Raw genomic sequence first — 14,902 nt, 5'->3', positions numbered from 1 at the left:
AGCCGCACAGTCACACTTCTTTTGGTTCCTTAAACATGAGTGTTTGGCATGGTTCTTTTTCAGTTCTTTTCACATTACTTCTTGATGCCAAATTCTTTACACACACACACACACACACACACACACACACACACACACACACACACACACACTTTTTCCCCCTTTAGACAGGGGCTCACTATGTAATTCAGGCCATGCTTAAACTGATGGGAATCCTCCTGCCTCAGCCTCTTACTGCTGGCGCTACCGATATGTGCCACTATGCCTGGCCTTGATGTCTGATTCTTAATTCAGTGAGTAAGCATCTCAACGTTTGTTAGGTTCATAGGCCTTGCAGGATTTGGGGATAGAATTGTTTGTTTGTTTGGTGGGGAGCATTCTTGATAAAAACAGCTACTGAAACCACTTCAGGAATAGTTTGTTGCTGTTTTAAAGGATGGATAGTCTGGTTCTCAATTAAGAGTTGTAATAGGATATTAAATACTAATTTATAAAAAGAATCATTTCCTGATACTGGACTCCATCGATAACTTCGTCCCTTGGCCAGTTGGCCAGCTCCACCGTGCTAAACCTTTGTTGGAGCTCGTGTCTTCAGTAAGTGACCAGTAGCAAAGCAGGAAAGTGATTCAAGATAGGGGTGGGTCCGGTGCGCCACTAATGTCTTCCAGAATCCTCAGTACCTGGGCAGAAAGCCTGTGCCTCCCAGGCAGCAGCTTCGCTTTCCAGGGAATGGTAGGGTTTGCATGAGTGTGATCCTTCTCCAAGGAATCGATCCACCAGCCATCCCAGCAAACTCACACTGCCCTTTGTGAACACGCTCAATACTTCCAAAGGTTTCTGTGAGTTGTCTGGAATTGCTGTCTTTCTTTATGACATTTTCATCAGAAAGCACCGCTGTCAGACGGAGAGGCAGCGCCAGGTCTTCCAGAGGACCTGAGGTCAACCCCCAGCACCTACTTGGGGTTCGCCACGTGTATAACTCCAGTTCCAGGGGAGACCCAGCGCCCTCTTCTGGTTTCTGAGTGCATCAGGCTTACACATGGTCCTACAGACATTTAGGCAGGCAAAGCAATCCTACACAGCAAAATAAATAAACACATTCATAAATAAATAAATGATATAAATAAGTGGAAAAGACAATACTGGGTGTCAATTCAGTTCTGAAAAAGATAATTAATTGTTCTAGGTTTCTTTGTGGGGTGGATAGGAGGGGGACTAAATTATATATTGACCCCATTTTTGTCTTTATTTTTGGTGGTACTGGCATCAAACCCAGAACCTATACGTCCTAGGCAATTTGTGCCTTGTCACTGAGCCGCCATATTAGCTCCAAATAATACCAACTCTAAAATACTGACACTGATTTTTTTTAAACCTGGCCTATAAACTACTCTAATGTATTTTATTTTAGAGGATCACTAGTGGGATTTTTTTTCCAAGTTAGGGTCTAACCAAATTAAGTTTTGGCACTGGTTTCTTAAAATCTTAATTGTTTATTTAAACATTTCAAAAACTGAAATAAATTATGAAAATAATTTCATAATTAGTCGGTAAAGCAAGTATATGAAATCCAAGCCTATTTACAAGGTATTTGAGAGCCATGGAGCTTTGCCTGTGTGTCGGTGTGTGGCTGAGTGTGTACAGACCTATGGGAGGCTTGAGTGTGTTCTGTGATTACGTGGAAAGTCTGGTTTCCTTTCAAAGAACAAGGCAGGAAATGTTGCCTGTTCGGTAAACACAGGGATGGATCAAAGCATTAGCGAGACTGTCTCTCCCATCACGGCTCACCGTTTGAGACGCAACAGCTGCACAATTACTCATATAGTTTCCTGTTTTCAAGGATATTTCCTTAGCTGAGTCCCAGTCACGGAGAAATTCCAGTTTAAAAAGCACTGTGGGCAAACTGATTTACAATATGCGATACATGCCATATCCCAGAGTTATGGGAGAGAATAAATAGAAATAGGCAATGCTTTCATCAAGGAGCGCTCGCTCCCTGGTGGGGCGTTAGAGTAATGAGTGATGTGAATAACCCGTTGCTGAGGTCCAGACCCCTCAATACGAAGACACAAGGATCATCCTCGGAAAAATCCAAGGGCTTAGGGCCCTCCCAGAATGCGTGAGCGCAAAGCAGCCGGAAAGGGAAACATACTGCAAGAACCGTGGGTCGTAGCCGTGGAAGAGGAAGGTCACTTAAGAGAGCAGGGAGGACAGGAGCCATTGCAGGTGACAGTGCCCACCCAAGCTCAGGAGACCCATGTGACTCTGAGGTCTCATAGAGATGCTCACTTCTCCAAGAACCTTTCTGGTTCCCCTGTGCACAACAGCCCCGCACCATCCAGCGGTCCTTGGCGACTCGCCAAGGATGTGTTACTGGCAGACTGAAGAAACAACTGACAAATTTCGTGAGTGTGCATTCACTAGACCAATCGGGTTTTTTTCTGTTTTCTCAGAGTGCATTTTCCATGATTAAAAAGCATCACTGTGCTGACTCTGAGGGAAATAACAATGCAAACTGTGATATTTAACAGCACACGTTAGTTTCTGTTTAGACTGCGCCTTTCTGTCTACATACTGCCTTTGTTCTGCTAAAATGCTGGAAAACTTGAGAACACTGCTTGAGGAAATCCTCTGCTTAGCTTCAAGACATTTCAATGCCCAATTTATTCCTGGGCTTGGCTGTAGTCTTAATGAATGAGCAAATTCTCTGTGTAACTTTTCTGGCCTTTTAATGCGGGTCTTTGATTTTAATTTCATTGTGTATCGTTTATAGTATAGAAACAGCGAATAGTCTGATGTGCAGGGAGTGCCCTGTGGCTTTGCCATAATCAGGTCTGCATGAGACTTTAAGAGTGTGTGTCACATTTCTTCCTGGTAGAAGTTCTGTCCCACCCCCACCAAAGCTTGTGACTGCTCAAGCCCTGTGTGGTGTGAAAGCACCTGTGTCAGGAAAGCACGTGTGCTGGGAAAGTGCGTGTGTCAGGAAAGAGCGTGTGCTGGGAAAGCGCATGTGTCAGGAAAGCACGTGTGCTGGGAAAGCACATGTGTCAGGAAAGCGCATGTGCTGTGTTATTGGAGAAATAGTTACAGTGAACAGAATGTGCTTGGAGCCAAAGCAGAAATCATAGGACAAAATCCTCAGCTAAAGTAATATAATTAAAATGGCAGAATACCAATCTTCTTGACTAGTAGTAAATGTCCTGGGAAATAATAAATGATGGATTTTGTATCTGCTGGCCTAGCAGGAGAACAAACAGGGAATCAGCCTATTACAATACTCACACATGCATCCGCATAAAGTGTAAAGAGAAAATAATTAGAAGCATCCATGCTTCACATTCTTCAGCTGATAGTACTCTGACTAGACAAAAATTTACCAAAACAGATGCTGATCCTGACTATAGGATGCCAACACTTAAAAAAGAAATGAAATAATGAAACATATACCAAATGTGGAGAACTGGCTTTATAAGGAACTTTACAAATAAAACTTTAAATAAATGACAAAAGTATTTTCTAAAATATGTAAAACAAATGAAACCAACACAAATACAGAAACTAATGGATTAGCAGAAGGAACAACACATGACGAGGGCACGAGCACATCTTTAATAACAGTGAATATTTACGCTTCAGGTCTCACCAAGGACAGCAGAGAACAACAGAAATGCATTAACAACAAACAGGCCACGTGGATAAATTAAGAGCTTGAACTCTGTAAGTGTAAAACCTTCTACAACATGAGTCATCTTTAAATTTGAACAGAAAATCACCCCGACACATTAATAATCAGAAAATAAAATAGGATGTATTGTAATTACCTTTAAGAAAATATATTCATGAAGTTTAGAAGTTGTACCATATTAATCTTTTTTCTCTTTTTAAAACTTATTATTTAAGGAGTTCCTACTTAAATATAATTGTATTTCAATTAAATCAACCCCAACTACCTCTCCTCTTATTTCCCCCCCCCAACCACTTTCCCTTTTAACTTCGCCTTGGTGTGCTGCTATATTTAAACACAGAATCCAGTTAGCACTGCCTCTAGGTGGATGTGTCTGAGACCAGCATGAGGAGCTGAATCGGGCAGCTACCTGTTGCCAATCGCTCCTTAGTAGAGATGGAACTCCATGAGCGTCCTCCACCTGCCTGTGCTGGGATGTAGAGTGGTTTCCCATTTGTGAAGTTCCCACCTGCTATGGGCACACCTGTGCAACGGCTGTGGACACACCTGTGCAACCACTGTGGGCACACCTGTGCAACGGCTGTGGACACACCTGTGCAACCGCTGTGGGCACACCTGTGCAACGGCTGTGGACACACCTGTGCAACGGCTGTGGACACACCTGTGCAACCACTGTGGGCACACCTGTGCAACGGCTGTGAACACACCTGTGCAACAGCTGTGGATACACCTATGCAACAGCTGTGAGCACACCTGTGCAACAGCTGTCTCCCTGCAGACAGACATCCACTACTGTTTTAGCATAAATACTTGAAACTTGATGCTCCTAAAACTACATCTATAAGACATATTCCATGTACTCCTGCTTGTAATAAACATGCAAAATATAAAACAAATATACTAGCAAAAAATGCAGAATGAAATGTAAAAGATAATCTCATTTTAATGTTTTATATATGAAACCTACAAATTATGTTCATATATGTGTATCTATCTTGATTTTAAAAAACTATAAATTTTCCAGTAGTGTCTTTTTCCCTCTTTATAATGATGATGAAAATAACAATGGTAATGATGATGATGCAATGATGATGATGATGATGTGAAGATGATAATGACAATGATGATGTCATGCCGATGATGTCATCATGCCGATGATGAGATGTCATGGTGATTACAGTGATGTGACGTGGAGGAGGATGACAATGATGGAGTCAGATTGGGTTGATTTCACATTGTTTCTTTCTACAGTACTATTTTCTAAGCTTTCACAATCAAAACCTTCAACAAATATTTTAAAGTGTTTAAAATTATTCAAAAAGTGAACTTTCTTCCTTGATGCAAATATCTCAAATGGTAAATATCACAAATAACAGAGGACTTACTACAAATAACATCACACATGTAAAGAGTTCATCTATATATCTGGCCTTTGTGCTAAGATAGTGTCTGAAGTGACCACACAGAAAGACTTATGTTCTTGAGGTGACAGTTGTTGGGGCTCAGACTCGTACATGCTGAGCATGCATCCCAGCACCCCACACACTCCTGGTTCCTGAGAGTAAGTACGTGGAAAACATCAAGTTCTTCTGACCAAGTGTCGCCTACATTCCCAAGTCCACTGAGTCACTGTTCACAGTGGCCAGGAAACATAACAGTGCAAGTGTCCTGCTGAGGAACTGATAGAGAATATGCGACAGATGGTAAATACATGTGTGAATGTATGTGCACATGAGCAGCCCTCCAGCACCGTAAGGAGTTAAGGAAGCCCTGCTGTTTGAGCCGTGTGAATAGAAATAGACATGATCCTGTTAAATGACATAAGACTGGTGCATAAGACAAGCCTTGTCACTCCTGTGTGACTCTAGCAAGACAGTTGGTCACGTAGGCATTGTGGGTAGAAAGGTGCTTTCCAAATGCAGGTGGAGAGAAGACGAACAGTGGGTGCTGAACAGCAAACAGGAATGTGTCCTGGTGTGATACTGCACAGCGGGGTGGCTATCAATGACAACAAGGTGAAAGAAAGGGTTTTAAACATTTTCCCATAAAGGGACGATAAGTGAAGGGATAGGTATATGTAACCTAATCTGAGCCTGGTACAACAGGGACATGCATTTGCTATGTATTAACAATGTGTTTTTTCCTAAGAGGAACAGCCAGAGAAGGCTGCTTAACTTTTCAGAGTGATGGCCATTACTTTCCAGGGAAAGTAATGTGCGAGGGTCCAGTGCCTTCTTCCTCAGCATGAGCAGGTGGCTCATCCGCTGTAGATGGAGCTGTGTTTCTGCAGCTAAGCTGGTGGGACAGGAAGAAATACCAGCTGTAGGGAAAGCAGAGAGGTGTAGGAGCAAAGCTTGGAGCCCACTGCTCCTTCCTGACCCGGGGCTGAGAGAGGTACCAACGTTGCCCTTGAGAAGGGAGCGCTTGGAGTTCATGCCTCAGAAAATTTCTTTTCTCCCTTTATCAAACATCCCAGGGAATAATTTGAACTTTTACTGTAGAGAGCAAGGGAGAATGTAGGAGCTCTGGCAGTTCAAAAAATAAAAATTTTAAAAAAGGGCCTATTGGCCCACACTAATTGTTTTTGTCTCTAACGGTTTTAGTTTAAATCAGAACCAACCTCTGAATAACTTCTTCCAATGGGAAGGACATTTTATTTTAATGACATTGTGAAAAATATTTCAATTCTTAGCCTTTTAAATGCTAATAAAATCGTCTTTGGGTTCTTATTTCTATTACTCTCTACAACAGTCTTTTATTGTAGAATATGGTACTGTAAATGAATACTTCAATAAATATCACTGAGATATATGAAAGAAAAATACAATAAAAATGTCGAAGCTACAGATCTCATTAATTCAGTTTTTTTTCCATATTCTTCCTAGGCGAAGGTGAAGTTTACCTTTGAATGCCTAAGAAGAAATGACTATTGTAAGCATCACTATAAACATATTGAAGCATATTCTATTGAAAAGCTTCTTTGTAGATAAATGAATAGATGTGTTTAGTTTCTTATGCAATAAGTGCTCGTTAGTTGTATTTTTGTCTAGGTATTCATATATATATATATAGTGTAATGGTGAAAATGCTCACTTCATGCTTTTAACTTGATGGTTGGGTATGGAAATTGACACACAAAAAATGAGCAACTGTGGTTGAAAGAAAATAAAATTGCTGTGTTGAAAAGTAAGCCACCTGCGGGAAGAAAGGGCAGCCTGGCCACATGGGGCACTCCCGGAGAACCAGGACTGTACTGAGGAACACCAAAGGCAGCGAGCTGTGAGAAACAGGAAAGGTGTTTAGATTTCATGGGGTGGGTGCAAAATGCCATGGCTAATAACTCTTCTTAATATTCTTAACATTAGCCAAAATTATCAACATAATTCGTAGTCACCAAGCCAAGCACTTTACATGAAAAAAAAAGTCACTTAATTCTTGCAACTCGTCTGGTGTCTCTTTAAGATTTTCAAACATGGAGGTGAGGTGATGACTATTCATTCTAGGACCCATGAGAAAAATTACTGATTAGAACGAAAACAAAACGTGAGCAGCACTAGTTTGTCAGCCAGACGCTTATACAGCTACTTAAAGTACCCACACTACAGCAAGGTACCAAAGAGAAGCACGTAACAATTTGTTTGACTCCTTACTCCGACAGTTCCGAAGCACGCACCCATCAGTTTCAAAATCCAAACGATGTCTGCCCGTTTTCTGGGAAAGGAGAGAAAGAAGCGGGACTCAGCTAGAAGAGAAAGAAAAATGAAAGGAGAGGGAAGGAGAAAGGGGAAGAGAGAGAGGACAGAGAGAGAGGGCAAAGAGTAGAGAGGGCAGCGCGGTGGGTGGGTGGGGCTCAGAGTAGATGAGAGTGACCGTGGAAATACGTCAGAGTGGAGAGCTTCCGAGTGTGGGGGTCCGCATTCGTTAAAGCTTCAATTTCTGGGGTCACCCACAGTCTAGCAAATCGAGACAAGCTCCAGGTTGGACGAGGAGATGCCTCTTCTATTCTTCCAGGATCACCGGGGGTAACTGTAGGCAAACAGGGCTGACATCTGACCTGTTGGGCCTTTCGCTCCCTCCGGCAAGGCTTGTTGCTGTTAGTGTAATGGATTAGATTAGTGACTGCATTTCTGTTAAGGGTTGAATGGCGGTCTAGTAAACTCGGTCTCCACATTCACCTGGAACCCCAAGTTCTCATTGTCAGTCTAGGGCATGCCCTGTTCCCAACGCGGGAACCCAAAGCACATTCCACCACACTCTGGGAGCGTGGCCTGTTGGCAGGACAATCCTTCTGAAGGACCGCTGGGATGAGGCCGCCCCCTGCACCCCTGCCTCCTCCGCAACAGCGTCCTTCACCTCTAACCTCCCTGCTCTTCTTCCCCCCCCCCCCCAGGGCTCTACGAAACCTTCCTAACCAATGATGAACCTGAATGCTGTGACGTCAGGAGCGAGGAGCAATCCGCACCCCGACCCAAAGGGACCGTGGACAGAAGAGACTCCTGTCCCAGGACGTCGCTCACAGTGTCCTCGGCCACGAGACTGTGCCCAGGCCGGCTGAAGCTGTGTGTCCTCGTCCTCATCCTCCTTCACACAGTGCTCACGGCCTCCGTGGCGCAGAACTCCACGGGGCTGGGCCTGGGCGGCCTCCCCACGCTCGAGGACAACTCCACCCGGGAGGACTGAGCGCAGCCGGGGGGCGCGTGCGCACAGAGCGGGGCCGGGCAGGTGCACGCGCGCGCACGTGTTGTGTGCAGAGCAGCAACGACCCCACCCGGGGATGCTCAACTGCTGCTGCCCGCCCGGGAACTGAACCCACCCGGGTGCTTTACCCTCGGACTCCCGCAAGGCCTGTGGGTAACATTCAACAAGATGGGCCCGATTCCCAACAAGGACACAGCTGCAGCTTTTTTCCGACTTAAGAGGCTGCAAGTGACTCAGTTTCTCACACCATTTTATACACTGTGTTTTAACGTTTGGAGGTTTTCTTTGCTTTCGGTTCGGTTTGGGTTCGTTTTCCGTTTATTTTGTTTTATTTTGTTTTGTTTTTCTGCACTTGTTAATGCAGGATTTCTTTGAGGGTAAACTAAGTCTCTCCACTGTCTGTTTCTAGTCATTGTATGTCCATCACATACTTCTGTCTACGTCCTGTCAGTTTCCAATAGAGGAATGACCGCTATAACCTCACGGTGTAGCAAAAAAAGAAAAACAACAAAAAAAGTATAAAAAAAAACAAAAACAAAAACAAAAACAGAAAAAAGACAAAAAAAGAAAACAAAAAATAAAAATAAAAAAAGTCCCTAAGCCTCCTTCCAACCCATGGACGCCACGCCCTGCAGGCCCTCACCTTCTTATGTCCCCAAGCAGACAACATCCGCTTGCTTCTGTCTGTGTCTCGCATGGTGGGTGTGTGTCCTGCACTAGCCCGAGCAAAGGGAGCCAGGGCCTAGCGGTTCCCCTGAATGATCCAACAGAGAGTCAGGCCGTTCACAGGTTTCATGTGGAAAACAAAAACAAAAAACACAATAAAAGAGTGAAACACGCTCCCGTGAACAGTCGCTCGGTGCCTGGCCCCAGTTCTTTCTTCCTCTTGACTACCCAGGCGGGCGCTTGCCTCCTAGAGATGGGAGCGGACACCGAGAATGCAAATCCAGACCTCTGGTCCTCCTTTCTCTCGGAGGAAGGGAATCACGTATACAGAACATGTACCATTTTACCCCAGTATCGTCCCAGCATAGGGCCCCAGATTCTTCCAGATGTAAAACGTACACAGCTCTGTGTTATCACAGAGGAAAACCTCCTTTAAAAAAAAAAAAAAAAAACAATCACCAGATCAGCCATTTTTACTACAGAGCGAAGCGTCCTCACTCCAGCAAGCTCTAGGCGGCTGAGAAAAATGAAGTCTAATCAATGTTCGTATTTTTTTTCCTTTGTGGGAACATTTCACCTGCTGAGTGTACATGACTTTGCTTTCTAAAAAGGCTTTTATGGGTTCATAGTAGGGCTAGTGGAAGGGAGAGTTAATAAGGGCTGTTTTTACAAAAACAAACAAACGAAACAAATCATTTTAAAGATACACTTCACATCTCTTCCTGTTCTCTGACTACACTTGGGAAGTGCACTTCGGGTAAGTTTGCTGTGTGGCCGAGAGACGAAGAAAATCCATAGGCAAGGTCCTCTTAGTGAACAAAATTTAGTTGTTAACTTTATAGCTATAAAAGTCCCCAGGCATTTGTTTTCATTCAGACGGAATCTATCCTCTGCATCATGCTTAGCCCTGCGACATGCGTACAGTATGCATATTTTGTTTTGAATAAAATGTTTTGTTCCAGTCTGTTAAGAATATTAAAAAAATAATAAAGGTATTGCTTAATAAAATTGCTAGAATTGTTTAGCAGTACATGCACAAATATTTTACTAGATTCTTTGTTTTACTAGTGTTTTGTTGAGACTGAAAACCCTAAAATGGTCTGCATAAATACAAAAAGAAAAAAAAAACACCAAAAAATGCAAAAGTTCTCCAGTTTCTTTCTCCATTTCTTTGAAAAACAATCCTCCCCCCCCCTTAAATATGGAGATTTATTTACAGGTGTATTCGCACATTTACACACAGGTACCGTTTTAATTTGTGAAAACATGGTGCTCTTTGAGGAAGGTAAGAGGTAGCCACAGGGGCTTGGGGGGGGGGGCAGGCTGACTGACAGGGAGACACTTGCAGAAATAAGCACTTGCGCATCCCCATCAGTGGAAGGAGGGTGCCTTTTCCTGGGGAGCCGTACTCCCAACAGCGTAAGGTAAGCGACTGTGTATACATCTGCTGGGAATTCTGCCTGCCCCTCGGTGGGAAAGCCACACCAGATGGCCTCAGCGTCCTTCACGCCCCTTCCGTTTGTGTGGTGACCCGACCATTCCATTCTCGAAGAAAACACCTTAAGGAAAACAAAATGCTGCCTCCTTTGCTGGAACTCAGAGGCTTTGTGGTTCTCTGTAAATATAGAGCAGCGTAACAGGAATTAAACACTACAAACCTGGGATACGGTGTGTGTGTTGGGGGGGGCGATAGGTTTTCATCTTCTCCTAATATCCTCTGCGATTCATTAACGATACTTTCTCCCCAAATGTAAGAGGTACGAGATTTGCTTTGTTTTAGAGAATGAAATTAAACAAACGGGACTGGGAGGGGGCTCCATTGCTTTCCCTGGGAGCTGAGCCTCCCACAACAGACAACTTTAAATGTGAGCTGAAATCATACACTGCTAAGTGTGACTACAAACCCATGACTCAGGTGAAAAGAGGGCTGGAAGGGAACAGACTCTCCCATCAATGCCCAGATCACCAGACAATTCCCGGGAGGTGGGGGGTGGGGGGGTGGGGGGGTGGCTATATTCATTTGCTGTCTCCAGTGACTCCAGGTTATCATTACAGTGGGTGTCCCCCTTTGTACAGTCCCACCAGAAACAGAGGAAAGTAAAAAAGGAGGTTCCCAGTAGAAGGTGACTTTTAACAGGCTGGGGACAATGCACAGTACAGCCCGTTCCTAGCAGGTTTCCAAGCACAGGCCGAATGTGTTTAACATGTGCACATGTTAATTCTTGCAGACTGAATTCCAGCCTTGGTCCTCTGGAGTCCATCATTTCATTCTGTTTCCCTTGTAGTGGGTGTCCCCTGGACACTGTATATTGAACTACGATATTAGAACAATTACCTTTGCAGGCATGTTGAAAATCAAGAAAAGCGATACCTGCTCCATGGACAGATGAAGCCAATGTCCCCAGGCTCATTACGGCCTCTTTGTCAGAGGTGTGGAATTTCAGTTTGTGAGCCATGTTGTCCCTGCTGAGCAGGTCACCAAGTAACACCACCGAGGTCGTTCACTCTGCTGTTCACGTTTTGGTAACTCATTATATTGGATTTTCTTTCTTTACAAAGGTAGCATTGTTAGCCCACCACCACCACCACCACAGTATACTAAGGAAAAGTTGGTCTTTTGTATGACATCACTGCCAAAAACATTGGTCCCTCACTAATGAGTTCATGCCTTCTATGCTCTGGACTCTACCCTCTTAAATAAAAGAAGGAAGGAAGAAAAGACAGGGCAGGAAGAAAGAAGGGTGGAGGGAAATTGGCTTTAAAGTGAATGAATAATAAACTCCTTCTATTTGGGGGAGGGAATTAACGAAAGATGTAATTAAGATGTCAGAGCCATGTGCAAAAGGCACAGGTTATCGGATGATATTTGATATCTGAGAATGCTCAAACATTAATCTTCCTGAGTCTTGATTTTCATCCTTTTTAGGTAACTATGTGAGCTGGGATCTTTGGCTACATTGAGTCCCCACAGAAATAAAAGGTGTTTCTTGTTCTTCCTGTATTTGATTTTACATACATACATACATGTGTATATATAAAAGGAACAAATTATGTATACCATGGCATAGACTTACAGAGACATAAATATATATAATATATGTGTAAACATCATAAGTAAAACCTTAACTGCGTAATTATTCCAACCACAGCAACACATGCATAGCATTATGATACATTATTTTTATTGGTCTGCAAACATTTGCCCAGTGTGCTTGTCTGAAAGCCGACTCTGATATGGAAAACAGACTCTCAAACTGTCTCCTTTAGTAGAGGCAAAGTAGTTTTGAAATAACCAGAATCCCTTCCATCTTACAAGCTTTAATGATGTTTAGAACAAACTGAGTATGGTTTGTAGGTATTGGACTACGCTGGATGACGACGTTGGAAGTGGAGCAAAGGGAAAGAAAAACAAAACAAAAGCAAAAACCTGAGCACCATTGGAAGCAATCTCTCCACAGTGTTCATACAAACTATCAAACATTACTAGAAAGTGTAGTAATAATCATAAAACAACTCAAGACATGAATACATCATAAATACAACTCAAGGCAAGGATTAAAATATGAAATATGTCCTTTTTCTTGAGGCCTTTTGATGCTTTTTTCACCGAACTCAAGACATCCCAATGGTTGTTCAAATAACAACCTCCACTCACTCTATCCCAGGCCAAACAGGTGGGTGGGACAAAGGTGCTTGGGTCTACGGAGTCTGCCTGAGCTAGCTCCAGACTATGCCTGCCTGAGCTAGCTCCAGACTATGTCTGCCCGAGCTAGCTCCAGACTATGCCTGCCCGAGCTAGCTCCAGACTATGCCTGCCCGAGCTAGCTCCAGACTATGCCTGCCCGAGCTAGCTCCAGACTATGTCTGCCTGAGCTAGCTCTAGACTATGCCTGCCTGAGCTAGCTCCAGACTATGCCTGCCCGAGCTAGCTCTAGACTATGCCTGCCCAAGCTAGCTCCAGACTATGTCTGCCTGAGCTAGCTCTAGACTATGCCTGCCCGAGCTAGCTCTAGACTATGCCTGCCCGAGCTAGCTCCAGACTATGTCTGCCCGAGCTAGCTCCAGACTATGTCTGCCTGAGCTAGCTCCAGACTATGTCTGCCTGAGCTAGCTGTAGAATATGTCTGCCTGAGCTAGCTCCAGACTGTGATAGGTGCTTAAATCTTTTGGAGATTGCTCTCTATTCTCTAAAATATTTGTTAATTGTCTTACAAAGCCCATCACCTGCAGAATCTAGCACACACGTGACTTGCTGTCCACCCCTGTTTACTCTGCTGCTTTTTGCTCTGGGTGCCACAGAGAAAGTACCCAGAAGACTCTTGCTATAACGCCTTCCTAGGAAGTAGTGCAGCGGCCCAAGACTTCAGGCCAAAGCCAAGGCGGAAGTGAACTCTGGCCTTTCTTACGTGGAGCAGAGAGCTAGTCATTTGACTATAGCTGGAAACATCAAAAGTGAAAACACTTCCTGAAATTTTGGGGGCTCCAAAAATGAATATGAGACACCCTTAGGTCCCATAAGTCTTTAATAGCATTCATGAGTTCCTTCAGAAACCGCAGTGACCAGCTGATATGCACTGACTGGGCCAGGAAGTCTTTCTGTTTCCCTATAACATCTATATTTCACAGGAACTGATGTACTTAATCTAGTAAACTGACTGACCATGGCCATATTTCAAGATAGTTTGAAAGATTTTTATGTTACAGAATTAAAATGAGCTCTAATAACTTTTAATGTAAATAGCGTAGTCTCACTAGATTTTTCTCAAAATTGTTGAGGCTGATCTAAGTTGAAGTCCCTATAAATAGAAATGTGGGCCCACCCCCCAGTACAAGTACACTAGAGAGGTGGGTCCAGCCGTACACATCTAAAGTTTCCACATTAAGAGACTGAGTTGGAAAGAACACTTGAACCCAGGAATCTCAGACAAGCCTGGGTAACAGGATGAAAACCTATCTCAACAAGTAAGTAGTTAGATAGATGATAGATAGATAGATAGATAGATAGATAGATAGATAGATAGATGATTAATGATAGATAGATAGATAGATAGATAGATAGATAGATAGATAGATAGATAGATGACAGATAGATGATACATAGATAGGTGATAGATTTTATATATACATACATATATATAGAGATGATAGATACATGGTATAGATAGATGATATATAGATACTGATCTTCAACAGTAGAAGAAATAAGAATACAGTTTAAAATAAAATTTCTTTAAAATGCACCCCTTGATGGCCCTGGAATTTTGAGACAATAATCAGTATGGTGGTGTCAATGTATTCCGTGTGCATGTGTGCAAGTGTGCCTAAGGGGAACTGATAGTTCTTTTGTCTTTAACATATTCTGTAATTCCATAGAATGAAGTGCAGTGTGAAAAATAGGACATTGATCAATTTGTTGTGACATGTGTGTGAATGGACTCAGCAGGACTATTGGTTGCATTATCTTATTTCTCTAATTCTTATCTCTTCCCATTTAATACGCTCACTGAATATTTCAATACACTAGCATTAATGCTTCATCCATTCCAGTTTTTTGACTCCAGCTTCAAATTTACAGTTTGCATTGACACATAGACTATGAACCATGAGCTATGACACAGACTTTCTCCTCTGATTTTACCCTTGCACTCTCATCCACAGCCACTCTGGTGGCATTAAGATTCCAGCATTGGAAAGCTAGCTGACTCAAATATAGATCCCACCTTAGGTGAATTTCAGCTATGCTCATCCATCTTGGGATGTTCCTGAGCTAAATGTATGATGTAGTACGGCATAAAATTCATGGCACGTTAAAGTTCAGTACATAGAGTCTGCGTCGAAGGCCAGCCCTGATAC

At 43.2% G+C, this 14,902-nt stretch overlaps 1 protein-coding gene across 2 annotated transcripts in view; it reads left to right on the top strand.

Moving 5' to 3' along the window:
* The window catches only part of NALF1 (NALCN channel auxiliary factor 1), a 514,669-nt gene extending 504,612 nt beyond the window's left edge, over positions 1–10,057 (top strand). The window contains exons 3-4 of one of the 2 annotated variants that reach the window (XM_084760428.1): positions 6,571–6,616; positions 8,076–8,214. In XM_084760428.1, the coding sequence (XP_084616554.1) occupies positions 6,571–6,593 (23 nt within the window). In that variant the 3' untranslated portion in view covers positions 6,594–6,616; positions 8,076–8,214. Of the gene's footprint in view, positions 1–6,570; positions 6,617–8,075 lie in introns of both variants that reach the window. The other variant, XM_084760427.1, reaches the window with a different exon arrangement.
* Positions 10,058–14,902: the final 4,845 nt, after the last annotated feature.

The sequence above is a fragment of the Acomys minous genome, assembly GCF_964271855.1.
Source record: "Acomys minous genome assembly, chromosome: 15".
Classification (NCBI taxonomy): Eukaryota; Metazoa; Chordata; class Mammalia; order Rodentia; family Muridae; genus Acomys; species Acomys minous.
This window is presented reverse-complemented; position numbering and strand designations above follow the sequence as displayed.